Source organism: Camarhynchus parvulus, chromosome 2 (assembly GCF_901933205.1).
Source record: "Camarhynchus parvulus chromosome 2, STF_HiC, whole genome shotgun sequence".
NCBI classification, from domain to species: domain Eukaryota; kingdom Metazoa; phylum Chordata; class Aves; order Passeriformes; family Thraupidae; genus Camarhynchus; species Camarhynchus parvulus.
Genome location: NC_044572.1, coordinates 85379853 through 85401924, shown reverse-complemented (window position 1 = coordinate 85401924; position 22072 = coordinate 85379853). Strand labels below are relative to the sequence as shown.

General features: G+C 38.9%; 1 protein-coding gene across 8 annotated transcripts in view; it reads right to left on the bottom strand.

Annotated features, from left to right (window-relative positions):
* The window catches only part of FHOD3 (formin homology 2 domain containing 3), a 374923-nt gene that overhangs the window by 79284 nt on the left and 273567 nt on the right, over positions 1-22072 (bottom strand). For 7 of the 8 annotated variants that reach the window (XM_030944134.1, XM_030944138.1, XM_030944135.1 and 4 more), the window contains 2 exons: positions 12683-12808; positions 2175-2309 (listed from right to left, as the gene is read on the bottom strand). In XM_030944134.1, the coding sequence (XP_030799994.1) occupies positions 2175-2309; positions 12683-12808 (261 nt within the window). Of the gene's footprint in view, positions 1-2174; positions 2310-12682; positions 12809-16293; positions 16672-19069; positions 19169-22072 lie in introns of all 8 variants that reach the window. The other variant, XM_030944141.1, reaches the window with a different exon arrangement.

Sequence of the window (22072 nt, the reverse complement as noted above, 5' to 3'; positions counted from 1 at the left end):
ATATTTTAAAAGTATTCCAGGAAATCTTCAGCAGGCAAATTTTAACAATACTCTTTCTCTTCTGACTACTTTCACTCTTCCCTACAGCTGAAAAATAACCACTTTATTTTAGGACATATTGTTCTACATAAGCAATGGGTACAATTGTCCTTCTGAGACAAGAGAAAAGAGTCTCCTTCTGAGACTGAGAAAAATGTTCATTCTGCAAAGCATTCCTTTAGTTAGCAATACTTTATGAAGCTTTGTAGCTCCTCTCCTAATCCTCCAGCTCTCCTATCCTCCAGCTCTTTCACAACTAGTGATGCTTTCCTTTAAATTATCCTCAATTTGTCAATAATGGTGCCAGAACCTAGTGCAATGTTCTTGAGGCAGAGTTGGAAAGAATGAGATAACAAATGAGTCATGATGGTAAATCCAGTATGGCTCACGAGTTTAAAGACTGAATTGCAAGCGCTATTTTTAATCAAAAATACATCTTCAGAGACTGGGTTTCTAGCCAGACTGATGATATGATAATGAAATCCCAGGAACTCTTATGAAACTGTCCATGACTGCTTGCTGTGACTTTGTCTTCCTCCTGCCAGACTGTTTAATCAACTGTGGGATGCTGTCTGTTTGTGAAGTCTGGTGGCTTTGGAGACCCTCTGCTCGAACAAAAGTTATAACTTTTGGGTGATCACAAAACTCAAATCCAAAAGATGAAAAACACTGAGCATTGAAAAATAATCTTAAATATGTAGCATAATTATGAGATTTAGTTAATCAGTTTCTGACTCTGAAATGAAGGGATGAAAAGGTATACTTTGATTTTTTTTTTCTGATTTTAAGAAACCTCTTTCAGTGACAGAACAACCAGTGTAGCCAACCTCTACTGAAATGTACAGATCTGTTATTCAAGCAGGTCAATCTGCCAAATGCCCTGTTGGCTTTTTTGGTCTGGGAGTTTCCTTTCTGAAAGATCATGTTGGCTGTCCATGGCAGCCTGCTGCAGCCTGATGATACCACTTAGAGGGAGAGTTTTTGGAAGAGGCTGGAAGACTGCAACCTTATTGTTTCTGTTTCAGGAGGACTTGGGCAGCTGCTGGCTGCCAAAGATCCTATTATGGTACTCTTCCACCTTCCCTCTGCCTCTCATTTCCTTCTAAACTAGCTATCTTCTGGAGCCAGGAGAATATCAATCAACCACTCCTAAGCTATTCCTCTTTCCAAATTCACAGAATCACAGCCTGTTTCCACTTTTTACTAAAGGGATGATTACAGCGAAAACAATCCTGCATACTAATAAACAAGCTAACATGAAACCCTGTGCCATCTTTTCTGTAACTACCAATTCTAAGGCTACAAAACATTTATATTACCCTTCTTTAAGTTATTACATCTTCTAAATACTAAAAATAGGTTTGCTTTTCACTTCTGTCTATGAGGAAACAAGTTGATTTCTTAGTGTACACTCTTCAGACTGAAGGCACACAATTTCAGGTATAGATTCCATATCTCTCCTTGGCCCACTACAGTCTTTGTTAATGTCTCTGCTGGGATTTCTAGGCATGGACTTGAAGAGGTTGAGGGGGCTTGTCACTTACTATCCTCAGGCAGCACACCATGGGATCCCATATCACACAGCATTTTCTCATATGTGAAAATTCTAAGTCCCACATTCAGCTATGACATTTGTCTGCCCAAGGTTTGAACAGTTATTTTGGTCATTACCTTCTGTCAGTTGTTGATTCCAGGAGGAAGAGACATGTGTTCAGAAACACAGGGAAAAGTAGTTAAAAACCACTACCATACAGCAAGACATTTTTACTTTGCATAACTTAAAAGCAAAAAGATGTTTCAGTGCTGTCCCTTCCTCCCTTCTTGATACGTATGTCCCACTGTTTCACCTTCAAATCCTATGCCTCACTGAGATTGTAATTTGGTGAGAATATTAACTAATATAATTGAGCCTCTGTACATACCCAGGCAGTGTAATTGGCTACCTTTACAAAAATAGCTTTTTTATTAAATTCGTGATGGGTTTAATCTATCTGTTTTTAAGATATTTAGATCAAGAAAAGTATCTAAAGAGACAAACTATTCATCAATTCAATTATTTTGCAGTTGAATGTCTCAATGATTGATCAATCTATCACACATTAAAGCAAGAGACTGAGAGCAAATTTGGGTCCTACTTGAATTTGTTTCTTTCTTCACGTTCTATCCTTTGCAACCTTTCTTCTCTCTCCTGACGCCTGCGTTCTCTTTCTGCTGCCAAGGACTCCTGGTGCTGCCGAAAAGATGATGTAAGGAGACCACCCAAAGCTGGCCTGCAGAAAAGGAAGATCGGATTTCTCAGTGTCACTTTTATTGATTATACTGGCAAAAAATCAGTAGCAATCATGCAGTAAGTAACATAATCCCAACCAGCAGAATGACATGGCAATATTATGTAGAGATCTTTCAAAGCATTGGCTAAGCGTCTTCTTGCTGAATTGATTATAGATTCTGCAATGAGCTGAAGAGAAACAATTAGGGTAGGCTTCCTAAATAGCCAAATTTCTAAAGCACAAATAAAGTATGTGTAAAAATTCTTCAGTCTGTTTCAACTGCAATATTGTCTTTTTTTTTTTTTAACTTTATAATCCTGTTAATAGAAAAGCTGAATCCTGTAAAGGAATTTTGAAATTTTAAAGGAAAAAACTGTTATGCAATGATGTTAAAAACAGATGTGTTACAAACACCTGAGAATACTCCATACAGAAAAACAAAAGAAAGAGAAGATGTCAGAAGTGTCCACAAGAATTTAAATGCTCTTGTAACTATCAGACATATTTTTCCTTTATACATTAATAAATTGGATTATCATGATTTCCCTGCTGCATGTGCTGTAAGAGCAAGATGAATCTCATATTAGAACATATCAGTAAAACACAAAGGGACAGTCTTCTCGAACCATTTTTAAAAACTAACAGAAATGATGGCCTCTACAGTAAAAACTTTTCAAAGATATAAAGTTACTTTTACATTCACTAATAGTTTGGTGTTGACATAGATTTTTTTATTGGCTTTACTCTAAGTAGTACTTTGGGAGAGTGGGTCCTCTTACACAACCTTCCCCCAACATGGTGGTATTGGTACCACCAACCTCTGACAAGCGAGTGACCTCTGAGTAAACATGTCTTTCTTTCTGTCTCTTAGACAGGAAAAAATCTGAATTGCACAGGGTAGCTTTATACAGATGCACACTGATTGAATTAGACTGATAAAATCAAAAAGACATAACTCATGTAGAGAGGTTTCTGTGCATTGTTGTAACATGAGTTTTGCAATGAAAGGATTAACGAGAGAAATAGATACTGCCTTTTGTGTAAGAAGAAACTAAACCCTGCCTGCCTAGAGGAAGATTCCTTAACCAGTAATGCAAACCTGAATAAATTTTCCTTATTTTTAAGAACTCAGACCCTCTCCCGTATTTATTTACTTACCTATGTCTGCACAGTGTAGGCATTTAGCATAATGGCACCAATTCACTACTGAACATAGGTGCAAAAGAAGATAAAAATATTAATGCAAACCTATCTTCCCCAAGAGTCTATGTCTGTATAAGCAGGAACACCACAAAACATAGCCATTTCAGCCCCACTGGCAGCAGGGCAGCATGAATATAATGTCAATAATTTCAATACATTGAATTTCAATATGTCATATCCCACCCGCATAAACATTACATAAGATGGTATAGAACTTGATATTCTGTAAGAGTTCCTGCTGGCACTCCTCCAAAACTACAGTATCAATGCTGGATCACACTCAAAACCATAAAAATCTCTAATATGCTTCAGCACTAAGAAAAGGGGGAAAAAATCCTCAAACCCTGACAGTCAAGTACGTGTGGTGAATTTTCCCTTGAGCATATTTAAAATTTATTTTAACTTTTGACCTCTTAGTGCATGTTTCAAGAGAAAGCTCTTAGCAAAAACAGTAGCACCACTGTACTGAAACTCAAAAGCTAGAGCTCCATCCCTGTAATAGCAAAAAACCCCACGGCTATATGGTTGTATATAACATCAGAAATTACTTTTGGAGGGGAATAATGAACAGTGCCTCCATTTGAAGATATATGGAAATTAACTAGGAGGGATGGCAAAAGAGGGTCCCTATCAAGTCTTTGTTTTTATCTGTTTTGTGTATTCAGCTTGATATCCTATCCTGCCCAGCTGCCGTGAAGTCTGCAAACTCCATTTAGAGTCAAAGGAAGGTATGGCTCAAAAGAAGACTGAAGGAAAATTAAGGGGAAGGATGGGGTGATGATGAGAGACCAAAAGAGTGATTGTAGGTCTGCACATCATCTAGCAGGTTGGAAGCCTTCAGCTCTGACTGAGCTCTTTGAGGCCCTACAATAAATGCATATTCTTATGCAGGGGATTACAGGGAAATCACATGGCGATGCACAACTTAGTCCTGCAGATGGGATTCTAAGCTAACCCTGGTAGTAAAATATCTCCACACCTTGTTTGGAGGTTTGGTCTAGCATAGTTTGGCTAGCACTGCTCACTGGGATAAAATTTACAGATGTATGAAGAGCAGCATCACAATCTAAATAGAAGATCCACAGCTGTATGTCCAGAAAAAAAGCCAGTGTTTAAAGAACTGAAAATGTTAGCTGGCCATCTCTTCAAAACTAATCAAATCAACAATTTGTCAAAACTTGGAATTCCCGTATTTCTCACTGGTTATGAATGTGCACTTCAGCTGAATTACAAGCTGTGAACACACATACAATTCCTTTGTCCCAAACACAGCCCTGTCGTGTACAACACAGTTTGTTGCATGAAATGGTCACATCTAACAGTCCAAGCTGCCAGAAGCTTCTGTACATAGAGGCCATAATTAAACAGACAGGAACACGGTCAGCTGACCCCCTGTGTGACACTGACTTCTTGAAGCACAAATAGTCAAGGTTTTGGGTCTTCAGTCACATTTAGAAAAGGGCTGGCAAAGAAATAGCACTGCCATAGCTGAGTTAGTGCTCTCTTAGTGGTTACACCCACTCAACCACACACATCTGCCCTCGGTGGGGACCACACCTCATACCAAATGCTGAGACCAGCTGCCTTATGAAGCCTGATGAACTCACAGCCTCACTGCAGATATCAAGCACTGTGCCTCAACTGGTGTTTGGGTGCACCAATACTCTTTTTAATGTGAAGTGCAACTGTAAATGCACAGTTTTACTATTTAGTAAACTCTATCGGTAATTTTCTACATGTGCATAAACTAAACCTGGAGTAAGCAGGTTACTTTCAGTGTGTACAAACCTGTAAAGCCAGAGGAAAAACAAACATTACGGGGTATTCCTCTCACATTCTAAACAATTTAAAAAGGGATTTGTCTATGTACAGTTTGTTGACAAAATCTGATTTTTATTTCTGTATTTCCCTGGCAATAACGCTTAAAGTAAATGTTCCCTTTCAGTGAGAACATACTTGAATTGCAAATGGCAGCATAAGTGGCCAAACCAGTTGGTGGGAAGGCTTGGGCTTAGCCATTGGGTAATTTTGTTGCTTTGATGGTATTTGAAGAGTGAAAGTGCCTTCAGGCCTCATGAATTTTTAGGTCTTATTGCTGCAGGATGCATTTTAAAAATGGATAAGCAAGAAAAAGGCTAAAAAAACTTCTGGCATTGAATCAAAGGTGATAAGAGATTTTAACAGTAAAGAGAAATGTGAATGCTCAATGAAAGCATAATAGAGCGAACACTCACAAAATGGGGTTACAGCTAATATATGCCAGCATTTTAGTGCTGGTGTCATATGTTACCAGCTGGTAATATCAACCATTTGTTCAGCTCCACCAATACAATCCAGAAGGATGCTTACTCTGACTACTATTTTTAGTTTTGTAGAGAATGCAAGGCTATTAAGAATGGACTGTTAATATAAAAAATGTTAAGAAAAGCTTTCTTATGCCTGCTGTTAAAACCAGTAAAAGCTAAACAAGCTATGTTATTACTTTCTCATTCCAGAAAGAAAATACACAACCAGAAAGCATCTAGGTCTGTGGATTTGTGAATAGAGCTCCTCACCACAGAATCAGGACACAGGGCCAAAGAGGTCATTAGTAACTTATCTTACTGGAAGAAGAGATAGGAAAAGGAAAGAATGGGGGGGAAAAAAAGAAAAGACAGCAAAACATACACAGAGCATCGGATACAAAGCCAAAAGTTTGACTGTAGGCCAAAGCTCTTCTGAATAAAAATTCAGCTAGCCTGACCTACAGCATTTAACACAGCAGTGAATTAGTAATCGTTATTATAAACGCTAATTCAAGCAGACACAAGATCTCTCACACTTTTTTGCAAGCTCTTGCAGTTTTCTGAAAATACTCCATCATGGACTATACCTTGTGAAGGGGATTATGTGCCCTGAATTACTCTAATCTTGTTGCAAACTGAAGAAAATATTTCTGTCTTACTGAAAGCAAAACTGAAATTCTGAACTTCAAATGTTCTTCATTCATGTAAGCTCTGAGATACTATTTTGTAGTATCTTTTGGCTGCCTTTCCCTCTGTTTAGTTGAATTTTTAAAATTTGCTAAATAGAAATGGTTATAGAATAACCATATAATAATAGAATGGTTAAAAAAATTAACAGATGACTTACGAGAGGAAATCCCTTTAGGTCATAAGGTTAATATTCAGGATTGTTTTTAATACAACATGGGGCAGAGTCATTAGTAACTTTAATAAGGAAGCACTCATTACCTAATTTTGCAAAGTGCTCCTGTTCCAGCAGCCATGGGAATGCTACAGTTTCTGTAGTTGGCTCCTACTTGGCCTTAAGTAACTCTAAATGTCTCTTGGCTTTAACAAAATAAATCCATTTTCCAGCTTAGGAAGCGACAAAAGGGAAGGCAAAGCTGCCAAGAGCCATATTGCTTTTCACAGTTAAAGAAACTCCCCATGTGTTATGTCTCCCTACATGACATGGCAAATTCAAAAGCATGTTGATATAAGACTTTGCAAACAGACTAAACATTACTTAAGGAATCTTTATAAAACTTCTCTCAAAAATAAACATAAAATTGAGAGCTAAAACTACTAATGCTTCCCTTAAGAAAGACATTTGAGAATGACCAAGAGAAGAACTGATTAATGTTAGACTTTTAAGTGGTACAGGGGACTACCCAAATTAGGGGTAGAGCAGGACAGAGCAGCACACAAAGCCTGGGCAAGGCACAAAGACTTTCTACATACACTCTCCTCTTCCAGCTGACCTCCGCAGCTTTTACACTGTGCTTCTGTCTTTCTCCAACCTGAAGCTTCTCATCCTCCTGTGAGTTACACCTTGCCTGGATGTGACTTACAGAGCCCAGGTGTAGATCGAGGCCAAGGTGGGTGAGCCCTGAGCACCAGCACTGCACATGGCATGTTCAGCCAGCAACACTCTGCAGTCTGAAACCATAACCAGTTCATGCTTCTGTTTAAACATATGCCCTATGATGAAGTCCACAAAGCTGCAATCAAGAATATTGCTTACACAGTAGTTCAACAAGCAGCTAAGCCAGTGCAAGCCACCACTGCTTCCCAAACTGTAAATCATCAAGTAATTCCTAAGGTCATTTTTCCTCTTAAAATCTCTGCAATAAAGCTGAGGCTTTTGCCCTGGGCCACTATTATCAGCTACCAAGCTATCTGTCCCTCATTATGTTACTCAGAGTGAGATGTGCTTGGCAGTTACCACAAGGAAAAATCTCTGGTCTGAGAGCCCAGAAGTACGCACAGAAAGAACAGAAAGCCAAGCAAAGAGGAGCAGTTCTTGGGAGAGCAGCAGCTTTGCAGGCTGTATAGCAGGTTGTGTTCCATAGGCTTTTGTTTTACCTTCGTGCTTAACAGCTGGAGTAAGGGAACTGCAGAGCACAAATCAGTGATAAATGGCTAACGGAAAAAAAAAAAAAGGAACCTGCCAAGAAGCTTCATCCAGCAGCATCTCCCTGGTGTTATCCATTACTGAAACCTTTAATTTTAATAGAAAATCTAACTGAAAAGCTGTTTGACATTATCAAGGGGGTTTTTTTTTGGGTTGTTTTGATTTGCTTTAAAGAGAGAAATTTGAAAGAAAGCATCAGATTTCCAGCAAATCACTATTTCAGGCACCTGGAAAGGGAATAAAACTCAAAAGAAGAGTATCTGCAGACTTTTGCTGCACTTTAAGCTTATGCTTCAGGTATGGTGTTTAAGTGTCAGAGGAGAAAAAAACCACCTATAATCTAGGCATGCTAATCTCTCTGTCTGTGACCTGTTTTAGAAATAAATGTTTGAAGGTACATTTCCTTTAAATCATATAGAAGAACATGGAAATGAACACTCAATATTCAAGGCCCCGCATCATGGGAGCCCAAGGTAATGTACTGCTGTAGATCACAAAGCAAGTGAAATGGAAAACATATTAAAGAATGTGAAATATATTTAATATTTCTTAAGCCTATTTTCTAATGCTCTGGAAAAGCTGGAGATGCTTCAAACAGGAATAATCTGCAAACAGCATAGCAGGCCTTTACAAGGCTTGGAGATTTGGAAGAAGTTCTGAGGGACCAGCTAGAGGTGGAGACTAAGTTCACAGTGACTGGCCAAGAGACTCAAGAAGTGGAAGATTGCGAGCTGAACTTTCTGGCATTTGATTTAACAGATAGAGGTGAGACTATGAACTCCTGCTCCTTTGGCAGGAGTGCCCTGAGAAGGCTTTCTGAGCTAGGCTGACTGTACTACTGTTTGACTGTCAAGCCCAGGGGGAGCCACCTCCTGGCAAATGCATCAGAAGAAACTCACCCTGCAAAACACACCAGCAGGATATTTTTCTGGTGGTGGAATGAATTAAAGCTAGTGCTGAATTTAGAAGCTCTTGCCTTAGAAGTTACACTCCTTCATGATCTCGTCTAAGGATAGCCATGATCAACAGTGCAAACACTTCACCCCCAAAAGGACACTATGAGGGGGTGTGAAGCTTTGCAAGTAACAAGTTTGATGTCCTGGCAGACTCCAGGCTGCAGTTTCAACGGGAGTGACTGTCTTAGATTCTGAGTCTGACAAAGCAGTCTGGCTAGACAGAAATATCCTAGGCGTGAGCATAAGACAGGGAAATGCAGACTAGTCCTACAACACCTTGTGCCCTCAGGCACGGGGCCAATTTGGAGGGACAGAAAAATGCTATTCCCCCGATGTGCCTCAGTCATGCATTGCTCTTCCCCTTTGTTATGAAAATTTATGAGGTTTTGAGAGTGATTTTTAAATTTTTTTTATTAACTGGGGAAGAAGAGTTAATTGGTGATTTAAGTTGTGAAGAGTGGGAGCAGAGTATTTATGGAGCAAAGCACTCTTTGGCATTAGAAAACAGGCAGACTGGGTTATACTTCTTATGCATTAGGAGTGACTTTCCCAAACAGAGAGATACAAGAGAACTGAGACACTCCTTCTTCTCTCCCAGTGAAGGCCTGAACAGAAAGTGCCCTGCAATTTGCCCTCCTTCAGCAGAATTCCCATGGCTGCAATATGTACTTCACAAACACGGGTCTCCACAGGGAACCCAGGGAAATGAGAGAGAACAACAGCATTGCAAGAAGTTGCCAAAAGGCTGCAGATGCATTTAGAAACAGTAAAGTAAGCCTTTTCTTCTGCTTTGCAATCAGCAATATATAGATGATGTGGACTTCAAAGAACAAAATCCAGCTACTTTTGCACTGACTTATACTGCTCTTATGATTCCCTACTGATCTCAACAAAAGAGGGTTTTAAAAGTATGAATGTCAAAATGTCAACCACACTGCTTCTTTCCACCTAAGTTGTAGCTCTTGTTTACATAAGCAATATGCAGGCAAGGGTTTGAAAGGCCCGTCAGGGCAACTGAATGGAGCATGAATCACTGTGCTGGGCACTGCTCTAAATGCTGCTTCTTCCTTCCTCCTCATTCTCGAAGGTCAGATAAACAGTACCAGGGCCTGCATCTGAAGCTCTTCCCGGCATGATAAAAGACAGGAATCTTTCTGTGAAGGCTTTGCATAACTGAAGCATAAGCTGAAACCAGAAAACACACCTTACAGCCAACCATAGATATGCATCTGCTTCTTATCAAATGTCTTCCTCTCCCCCCTACTCACATCTTTTAACTTTTTTTGGGTGTTTGAATCCATGTAAATTTTTAACCATCAGGAGGTAGGAAATAGTGTTTACATAATCTGAGGCAAACACCATTCATAGAAAACTGAGAAAACCTCCACAATATTTTCCATTTACTAATTAGTGCCAAGCATTGCGTCATGCAGTACATGGCTTACTCTCCAATAAGCAAATTCCATCTGTCAGTCTCTACATGGGCATTTCTTCACTGCATATCTTTCAGGACAATGAAATTAAGGAAGGCTTCTGCCCTTCTTCAAAGTAGTCAGTACTTTAGAGCTTGCAGAAGTATACAGCTGCAGTGGCAGCACTCTCAAAAAGAACAAGAGAATGCAAAATGGCATCTGAAACTGTAAACCTAATTGTCTTTAAAGAAATAACTGCATCTATTCTGCAGACAACATGCAGCCATGGTGTACACACAATTTTCACGCTTCTCAGATACTCATATGCAGGAAGCATCAGGCTGTAACATCACTCAAATATAAGAATGCAGTAACCCTAGTGAGTTCATGAACTACCATGAACAGCAAGCTACAAATTTAAACAGGAATACAGAGATTTTTATCATGTGAGGTGGAAAGCAGCAAACATAACCTGAAGGAAAGACAGAGATGAGATGCTGAGCACTGTGTTCAGTCACAACATGTAAGAGACAGCTGGTGGTTGAAGGTAGAGTACTTTACAGTTTCACAGAAAAAAGAAAGATGAGGTGCGCTGGCTGGAAGATGCTGCTAGAAAAACTGGCTTCAAAATATAAAATATTTTCCGAGCAGTGATAAGAAATATTGGAATATTTTCAGGAGAAATCATGTGCTGCCACTTGAAAACGTGAGGGTACAGGAGTCTTTCATTTAGCTTCTGTGAGACCCATTATAGGTCACAAGAGATGATTGCAGAGCTCCCCTCTGGCCTGACTCTCCATGAATCTGCAAATTTTACAGCTTCATCCTGTGGGGCCAAGGCATTTTGGCTCCAAACCAGCAAGGCACTTACGCAGATGCCGAAATGAAAGCTGGCTTTCCTCACTGGAGCAGGGCCAGCACCATCAGCCTCTTGCAGGACAAGCCCAACCATCTTTAGCCATCTCAGCGTTTGACCACTTTGGGGTTTCTTTGCCACAGTAGCAATCAGAAGCTTACAAGAGCAGGAGCTTGAAAATCCTAAACTTCTAGAACAGCAGGATACTTTTAACTCTTGCTTATCTTGCATCAATTTTGCTGAGGTCAACAGGGGTGAATATGCTGCTGTAGAGTTTTTTATTGTGGTTGCACTCGGCAATAATTTAATTGAGATCAGGAAAGGCAAATCAAGGCAAGGTACTCCAGGAAGATGAGCAAATGAAAAACAATGCCTTTCTCCAAAGAGAAACTTAATCTAATTATTCACTTGAAAAAAAGGATTAAATCAATACCTCATGGCTACAAATACATGTATGCTGGAAGAACCTAACTTGAACCATTCTGAGTAGCAGTCTGGAAAGGATGTGAGGTATTAGGAAGGCTCAAACATATATACATACACACACAAACAACATACATATACATAAATATGCCAAAGAGTAATTAACAAAAATTAGCTGGAATACAGAAAAAGAGTCCTGTAAAAAACCTTAAGTTCAGAAAACAGGATGCAAGATGCAGTTTTTAGGCCAATTTGAAAACAAACAATCCAAATCCCATCTGGCCTAATTGGATGTTATTTACATTATTGTATCATACTATTGAATTAAATTAATTGAAAACTTTTACCTTTCCTTCTTAAAATCAGCATGATGTCCTTTGAAGCTGTCATTTATTCTCAGGTTGTAACAGATAGTTAATTTGTGGTGGTCCAAGAATTTGGACCTCTTGCCAAGAATTTCTTTCAAGTATTCCTAACATTTTCCTATCTGTTTTCTTCCTCTAGTACCTTATATAATTCAAAAGAGTTTTTTCATTGTTCAATTTTTCTTTTTTTTTGCTGGTTTGGGTTTTTTGTCCTTTAATTTTTTTTCTTAAAGCAAGCTGATAACTGGTTGCTTATTAGGAGTTTGCTTTAGCTACAGCAATAAATGTTTTGCTTTTGGTGAAATACAATGAGATATATCACATATTTTCAAGAAAGGACAAAATTATGGCCTTGGAAATTCTGAGCTAAGCACATTTCCAAGATTTTGCAGTTGATTTAAGAGGATAGAAGTGAAAATAGATCTATCTGAATTTAATATTAAAAATGGAAAGAAAGAAAATTTTAATTCACCTTTTAATACTTAGAACAGCATATGGGTGAAGCAACTCTGCTTTATCCATTTAAGTGGAAAAAACAGAAGAGGGATAGAAATACACCCAACCTTTAACACCAAGTCAGACAGAAAGGCTTGAGAATGAGTGGGAAATGAACACATTTAGATTTTTTCCATTTTTTCCCCAATGTCAGAAAAAATCTGGCTAGAATCTATTTCCAGTACTCATTCAGAACAGCTTACATTTGCCTTCTTCATTCTGTCTGCAAATGAACGGTTGTCAAAACACTGATTAATTTACAAACCTGTCAGATTTGGTCTCCTGAGGTGGTGACAGAGTTGTCCCATAACGAGTAGTTGGTGTTGTAGGGGCACTCACACCAGCGTAAGGTCGTGGAGAAGAGTAAGAGCTGCTGCCATAGCTATTGTATCTGAAGAAATGGGAAGAAAAGGAGAAAGGGAGAGACAGAAAAAATCCATCAGCAAAAAGTCATGCAACAATAAATCCTCTTGTTTACAGGGTGGTAATGACTCTATACCCCAGAATTTTTGAAACAGTCACCTTCTGAAAATGTTGCTCTATTTCCAAATATGCAACCAATCATGTACTCTTAATATCAACCATGGCATGAACATACATGATGAATCAGTGAGCTATTGGCAAGGAAAATAATGAGAGATTTGAATAGTTCTCCCAAGTGACAACTCAGAACAGGAATACTTGAATACTGCTCAGTTACTCAGAATTATTAGCTGTTTTGTGAGTGATATCCAGCCTTTAGAAAACGGATCAAACCAGCCCAAGACAGCAGTATCCATATCTGCTAAAATTAAGGAAAATGACAGCACTCCTGAGACATGATCTGAACATGGGCATCCATGACTTGGAAATGCTGCAATTTAAATGGAAAAGCAACCACATTCTTTTCAATTAAAGCCAGCAGTATTTTCTTTCCCCTCCCCCCAACATAAGTAATAGCTTATGTGCCATTTCTTACAGTGCCTGTAAAAAATCATCACCGTGGTTAAAAAGACATGTCTCCGGAAGCACGGCTTTAGAAATTTCTATCAGCCCTTCTCTCCATTAAAAATCCCCATAAACTCGCTTCACTTCAACGTGAGCTTACTGATGAAAGAGAAATTGTTTCCAGGACTCCTGGAATGGCCACCTCCCCAGAGTCCTTTCTATCAATGTTTTCATCCTGGCTCCTGTATTGAATAGAAAAGTAGTTGTATTGCTTTGCTGTGCCTTTTAACCATTGTACTTAAACAGCATGTCAAGAAAAGATTCTTGATTTGGGAAAATGTTAATATTTCTCTCTTTAATACTGTTCACAGACAATGCCATTTTCCCACATGGAAAGCATATGGTGCTCTGAACATCAGTACTCAGCAAGGTCAACTCATCCAAACTGCAAAATTCATTTCAGGAAATAGAGCAACATAATTTTCCTTATTATACTTCACAAGATACAATATATCCTCCTTCACCATATCTTTTCTCTGCTGCTTCTTCCCTCGCACACATCAGCACTCAGTAATTTCACTCAGCAATTTTATTTGAAAAGCATTGTTGGCTTCCTTGAGCTCCATTTAGCACACTCATCTAGCCATGCAAAATTTCATTCAAAGTTTCAAGTTTTTCCTTAGGGTTCAACAGCATTGCTGCCTGCCAAGGCCCCCATTAAAATCAGAGTAGATTTCATCTTGGTGCTTTTACAATGGAAGGGATCATGCTTTAGAGAACATGTTCTCTGGAACAGCATTTTCAGGTTAATGCTCTAGAAAACACCCCCCATACCTCATCTGTTTTTCAGACACTATACTGACAAGCAACAGGGAAATAATTTTGGAAAAAAAACTCTAACAAGCTTGTTTCTGAGCCACAAAAGGAATCTTGCAGGAAATAATCTTGCAAAAGGAATCTTGCAGGCCTGCTGTCCAGGCCTTCTTGTCCTAGAAGAAAGCTAACTAGGAACTGGAGACAGTGGTCCACTGGAGACTGTGTAACTGGACAGTGTGGAGCTTCCCTGGTAGCACAGACCTATCTTGGGTCTTCTCTCTGACAGGCTTAGCCCAGGAAATGTTCTGACTGTGCCAGTACTGAGTTACAGATGAGTAAACTCCACTGTCCTGATAAGAATTCAGAGCTGATTTGGTTCCTGACAGAAACCTCCATTTCCATTTCGATCAACTGCAAGGAGACCTTCTTATCAACCATTACATGCGCTTTTCTTCTCCTCTGCCCCATGAAAAAGCTGACATAGAGCAGAACCCTTTTTCAGACCAAAGGTTTTCAATTAGTCCAAAGATAACTCTCATGAAAATGGAGGGAATGCATCTCCTATGGAGTCAGACCGACAACAATTAAAAAAATCAAATTCAGGGGGACTGGTCCGGACACAACATTCTACCAAATTTAGAGGAACACTGAGTTGCTGTGATAGGAGCAAGGCAAGACCAGAATACCAGGGTAAGTCTGTATGCTGTACACAAATGTATCTTTCTAACCTTCCTCTGGTTCTGGCTATTGCTTCCACTTTCCCTTCTTGTCTCATGTACCAGTGTGGATGCAACAGTCTTATCCAGCAGCATTCAACCTCAAGACATTTTCCTCTTTTATGGGCATACTATTGAATAAATTGTGCAGGCTTTGCCCTCCTTTTCCTCCAGATAAACCTGCATGAATCTCCATCCCCACCCCTGAACCTCTGTACTAAATGGAAGCAGAAAAGATGGTCAGAGGAAAAAAAAAACACTGCAGAAATACTAAATATTTCAGCAACAGAAGGTATTTAGGAATCTACTCTCTAAAGTATAACAGCAGCAGCAATGGGAGATGAATAAACGAGTGTGAGACGTCTAAGGGAAAAATGCACCTATGAAGGAAAATGTAAATTTAGAGGAATTCCAGTGTTGAAGTTGCAGGTAAAGGAAAAATATGCGAACTAAGTCACTTGTCAACAACTACTTAGATTTACAGACTTTTCAGAAAAATGAAAAAGGGACAAAACACACCCACCTATTAGGAGAGAAAGATCAAAAATTAAAAGGATCAAAAGAATCAAAACATTTGTTCACATGCAGAAACTCAGAAGGACTGCTGGAGAGAGGAAGAAATAAATATGCATGCAATATAAATGTACATTTTCAGCACCTAATTCAAACACGGACAACTGTAAGAGACAGCAAAAAATCATCAACCTCTTCAAGGTGATTCTTGGTCATTGTTTTTAGTGCTACTTACTGTCAACTTCTTTTACTTGAAAACAGATGAGACAAAACAATATTTTTCTTTTTCATTTTAGAGGGGTGGGATGGGGAAATTAACGTTAAAAACTAAGATAAATGCATGAGGAACAAGTAAATTCAACAGATGTTGTGGAGATAAAACTGTCTATTCTGAGTGCTACGTTATCTTTATAGATCTCTTATTACAAGCATGAGCTGAAATTGCACATGAGATGGACATGCAGTGTAACCAGACAACAAATTTAGGATTTGGCAGTTCAGCCTTTGAAGCTAGGACTTCACCCCTGAATTTCAAGTGCTGATCTGACCTCTCTTGATTTTATAGCAGAAGAGCCCCATTAATTTTCATGAAAACATGTCTCCAAATCACATTGTTGTAAATGAGAGCAAAATGGTGCTCCTTTCTTGGAAACCATGGGTTATTTACCCACTGCTTTATGGAGGAGGCCAGGATATTTATCAACTACAGGCCTGGAAGAAGAGTAATGATGTCAGCAAAGGCAAGGGGAAAATATAAAATCAAAATACAGGCTTACAGGGCTAAAATTAGTACAGTATGTTCTGGAAATAATACAACACATAGAGTAGCATTATTAGCACTGTAAAATTATTGAAAGGTTTTATTCATTTATCTAAAAATTATTGTTAGCTATATAAAATCTACCTGTTTTCCCTCATCATTTCTGCTTCCTTCTCTTTCGCAGATGCTGGAGAGTCTTCAAAGTCATACGAGAAGAGGTGAAAAGGAGTGTGTGGTACATAAGGCAATTTCTCCACTGTTGGAGATGCCTTTGGAGTAATGGACGCTGAGGAATTTTGGGGAGAGTTCAGCAATGCTGTTGCTGGTGAAGATGGTGATGAAAGGACAGAATTATGATGAAAGACAGATGAATCAGGCACAGAAGAGGAGTTGCTAGAAAAGCTCTTTGCTCTAGAGCAGGTGAGAGGCCTCTCAGCTGGAGAAATGGCACTGGAGACAGCTGAAGAGTCAGAACACTGTGAAAAGCTTTCCTTCACAGCCTCATGCACATCTGGAACCTCACTGCAGGAGGAAAAAATCATTAGAAAGAGAAGCGGAGAGAAAAATGGGGTGAGGGGAGATCACAGATAGTATCACTTGCAGGGAAAAAAATGAAGAAGAGTCAGACAAACAAAAACTTCCAAAATTTAGACAAACATCACATCTTTTTAAATAAAGAGAACTCACATCTTTGTATCCCAGTGGGATCCTTCTTGCAGTTGGAAATACTGGGGAAAAGAAGCAACTCATTCTAAAGGAAAAGAAGTGATTTAACCTATAGGCTTCAGAACTAATTTTCATGAGCCTGTTCACACCTATTTTTGGAACATTATTCATATATTTCAAGTGAGGTTGTAAACATTGTCAGAGCAGTACAAACTGAGCACACTGGAAAATACTGCATGGAGTACAGATGGTTCAAGATACAGTCTGCAGGACTTCTTCTCCAAGTCCAGATATCTTATATAGATATCTGGACTATCTGATATCTGGCTATCATCCTCCCTGGGAATCTTGATCTTTTTACTAAAAATGTTCATCCAACAAAGATGAAAAAAAAAAAGGTACTCAATTACTAGCACTGTTCTGTAAATATTCAAGTTTAGAATGATCTCAAAAGCAACACCTTAACAAATATTTTTCTAGTTATGAAAGCACTAATTTCTGGTTTCTCTGAGTGTCAGCATTCCACGCTGGTCTTTCATAGAGACTTGCAGAGTTTGCATCAAAGAAAACAGAAAACACATCTGCTTTGCTCTACTGAAGGCAGATGTTGGTGAGTGACAAAAGGCACAAAGCAGGTGAGAAGCCATGGGATCTGCACTCCAGGGTGTCTGTTTCCACTAGTAACTCCAGCACAAACACTGTGCACAGGCTTTGGGCTGGATCATTGATGTGGCTGATTTCATTCTCCCAAGAGCACTTCTGCAGTCCCCCAGCCGGTATGGAAGGCACAAGTCCTTATTTGAGGACTGTGGGCTTGGCACAGCATAAGCAACAAAACCAAAATTTATGTTAGATATGTTGGGATGTTATGCACTTAAATCATCAGGTGTATACCAGGTAATTGTTCTCTCAATGGAAAATCTGGAAACCTTCATCTATTGCACCTGCTGTGCTTGACAGGAGACAAGGCCAGTCCAGGCCTACCTGTCAGCATCCAACACAAATAACCACGTTACAGATAATTTTTTTTTATGCTACAGAGACAGTGAAAGAAGGTACTTAGGAAAGTCATGGGAATATCACCCAGTAATCTTAAAGAGATAATTATCTTAAAAAGACCAATGACCTAAAAACACATTATGCTCTTCACATTTCTTAATGAGGCTCTTCCTCACTTTTTAAAGCAGTATTTTAGTATACTCATGAGATTTACCAGTAACCTGTGTCTTAAATTTGACTTTTAAGAATCAGATTCGAGGAAATTGTCACTTAATTTTGAAATTTCAGGCAGCCATTGCCAAGATTTGCAGACTGGAAGATAATAATAACAAAAGTACAGTATTTTCTTTGGAATTCACACATTAAACAGTTTCCTTTCTTCCTTCTGTGCTGTACAGTGTCTGCATGAATGTGGTTTATGTAAAAAAAAAATAAAATTTCAATCTCATTTTCTGAGTTGCAAAGCCAAACAATTTAACCTAAATCAAATGGCTGTCCGGAACAAAGAATATATTTTCTTGCTTTCAGTTTATTAGGATCAAGTTGCCAAATGCCAAATACATATATATATCTCAGAAATAAGTGGAAAATTTTTACACAAGAGTATTGATATGTGATGAAGCATACTGATTGGTGATTTTCTTATATCTGTATATACACAGATGGGCAGGCATTTATAAAATTTTATATATACATATGTATGTTTATATAGATATATGTATTATATACACATGTATATCAGTTTTGCCTCAAAGTAGTTATTTGCTATTAAAACATGAACAAAACTTTTATGGAATCTAAGGCAGCATTCAAAAAATGTCAATTTACTGCATAACAACAGATATTCCTAATAAGGTAGTATTATGAAGATAGGGGTGAAAACCTAAGAAACTAAGCAACATCCTCAGCTAAGCATTGTAGTGTTTCATCGTTGCCTTAACTAAGACATTAAACCAAACCATGCTTTAAGTTACGCTTTTACTAAAGCTTTTAGGATTTGTGAGCATTACCTAAAGGGAGTGAGTGCAGACAATTCATAGTGCACTGAACCTACATAATTGAGTGCTTCCATTAGCACTGCCACCCCCCAGCCCCTTCCCCAAAGCTTTTAAATGCAAAAATATTTCTGTGGGGGGTGGCTTTAACAGGTGGTCAAGGAATGTGAGTGAAAAGGTGGATGCTGCTGCACACTGTGCTGGTGAGTTCACGCCAGAGCCTGAAGAAAAGGTGGAGGGACAATGCTGAATCCTGGTACCTGGCTTTGACCTGCCTATTGGCCTCTTCCTCCCCCTCATCCTCAGTATTGGGTTCTGTGACTGGCTGCTCTTCTTCCTCCTCTTCATACTCGTCCTCTCTGAGGTCAGACCAAGGAAAGAGGCATGCAGTGGGATGGAAAGAAAGAAGGTGGAAGAGAAAACAACATGAATCCACAGGAAAGGAAATGCAATGAAGTTAGAAATGGAAGGAAGAACCTGATGAAGTTACGGGCCTCTTATGTTAGTCACCTAAAGCTTCCTGCTAAGTATGTGTTTGCACAAGGGTAGCTACTGATATAAAACTGTTATCCTCTCCCCTATTTACATTTTTTACTATTATTTTAAGATTCAAAGCTACCATTGATTTTTCTTGAGCTTTACTTTCCATTTGCAGCTGCCCTACCTGCAGAGGCATTAATGGAAAGCATTCATGACAATAGCAATGTTCAACTCATTAGTCATTAAGTTGTGTCTTTTTGGCCTAAAGGACAGTACACACTGTGCTGGCATGGGACAGCTGGCACTGGACATCACACTTCCTAAATTAAACCAAGTAAAACATTCCTGCTAAGTAACCAATAGCTCAACTGGAAAAGAGAACAGGGTGAACCACTGAGTTAGAAATAACAGAAACCAAATCAGTTCAGGACTATTAGCAAATAGCAATATTTAAGTTATCAGATGGCAGTACATTAATTATTTCAGTAGAGTCATTACTATGGTCAAAGCAGGCTTCAGCTCAGCAGTAATTCTGGCAGGAGTGTAAGTCATGCATAAAGCCTCCACAACCTACAAACCACATAAGTAAAATAGAAACCTATATTAAACATAATGGAAAAGCTACACTGTCTGCCTCCCATCCCTTGTAACCATGCTTTTCACCTTCCCAAACCAACAGACTCACAGAAGATATATTTGCAGTTGATACAGTTCTCCACTTGATTTAATGATGTATACACCATTGTGTTATGCTCCATGCAAAAAGAAAAACATACAATCAGTAATGAAGTTTGTAAGACACTTATATTCCTTGCAATTTCCTGAAAGCTCGTTTTCTTTCCTCTGATTCTGAAGGGATGCTCTATGGCTTTTTCCATTTAGAATTAGTTTCCATGCTATAAGAATAATGAAAATTTACAGTGTGAGATCACGAACTCATTGAGTGCAAGGCAAAGTGTCAATCTAAAATTTGTTGCATTTATATGGAGTTACAGAATAACAAGGCAAATGGCAGTGCCTGGAACTTTTCCAGTACTCTGGCAAACATTTACAGAGTGAACACTTTCAACCATTCCTAAAGTGGCTTAGTGACATAACCATCTCAGTTGTCATCTCATCATCTCCCTGTCCTGCCCACAAATATATACTTCCCTTACACAGACACCTCTCAACTTTCACACATTTACTCATTTACTGGAGAAAAGAAAAGAAAAGAAAAGAAAAGAGAGAGTTGAACCAGGGACCATTCATATAATCCCTTCTTACTAGCTCAAGCTCTGCTATTTCTGGTGAAGGGAAACTTCTGTATCTGCTTGTCCTACAGCACTCAGATTTAAGAAATAACTCATGAATCTCTGTAGGATCATGGTTGTCTGTTTAGAGTACAATGCATCCTATAATGCTGGCAGCACAGCTGCTGCTCATATGAACAAAAAGTGTTCCCATTATTGCTGTGTTTAAAGCTCCGACCAGGATTCCACATGAATGATGTCAAAATTTCCCCTCTCCTCAGCTGTCTCAAAATTCCAAAAATCATTTGTGAAATACTCATTTGATATGGTCAATCTCATAAATTTGAAAGCGTTCTTTGAGAATTTATTCCACCTTTTGAGGGCATGGCTAAAACAACAGGAGTTTATATGGCACGGATAAAGGAGCTGAAAAAAATTTTAGAGATTCCAGAGTGATAATTCTTCTGTCATGCCAATGACTCCTTCCTCAAAGAGTCCTTGAGTACTAGGTCAAAATCTCAGAAGAAGCTTTGATTGGAAAGCTCTTCTCCTTTGCTAATATTAAGTGCACGAGTGCAGCAACTACATGGCATGTGGTTGGAAAATCCAGAGGAAGGATCTGGCTCTGTGTGACTTGGTAGCAGAGATGATCAGTGTGCACAGAGGCAGGCACACTCTCCAGTCTGGGGAGCCAATGTGGTCAAGGGAAACTTGCACAAAGGAAATAAGTGATTGCATAGGGGAGATGCTCAAAACTCTTTTAGCAACAAAACTCAGTTTCAGAGTCCTTGAGTATCCCCAGAAAGGGGCTCAGATACAGATCAGAGAACAGGGGTAAGCTCACAGGCAGGAATGATGTGTGTTCTTCTGTTAAACAAAGCAACAGTGGCAGTCATTGCAGTCTTGTCAGAGGACAGATATTCTGTCCAACAAAACAGGTACCTGCTAACTAAATCTTTCCTAAGGGTAGAAAAGGAAAATTACCGTGTGAATATTTATTAAAATTGGAAATCACTAACTGGATTCAGACGCTCAAACACAACAGCAGACAGGTTTGTGAACTCATCTGAACTATTCAGAGTTATGTGTTCATTTTTGTATGCAGTGGAGAAGGGATGGTATGGAAAAGCTCATTGTCCCTCTCACATACAGATGCAAATCTGGAGTCAATGCAATAGTGGAATTAAATTAAGAGAAAAGGACTTATAGGGAGGTTTCCAGTTAAATAAGATTCAGAAGCCAGCATGGTTTTTAGTAGTGCAGAGGAATCTATCCAGTTTACAAAAGGCAAATATTTATCCAGGGGCAGGGAGGAAGGTCTTCAGCTAATGCAGAGGGATCAAATATATTCAGTTAACCTTAAGACTGTTCCTGGGTTACTTCAGTTCCATGATGAAAGCATCAGGTTAGAAATATTTTAAAAGAAGCTTTATAGCACTGAAAACAAATTTCAAAACTATCACTCTTTTTAAAATGCAATCTTTAAAATCCATTACTGCTACAGGCTAAAAAACCTAAACAAATAAACAAAACCCCACCTCCCCGCTAATC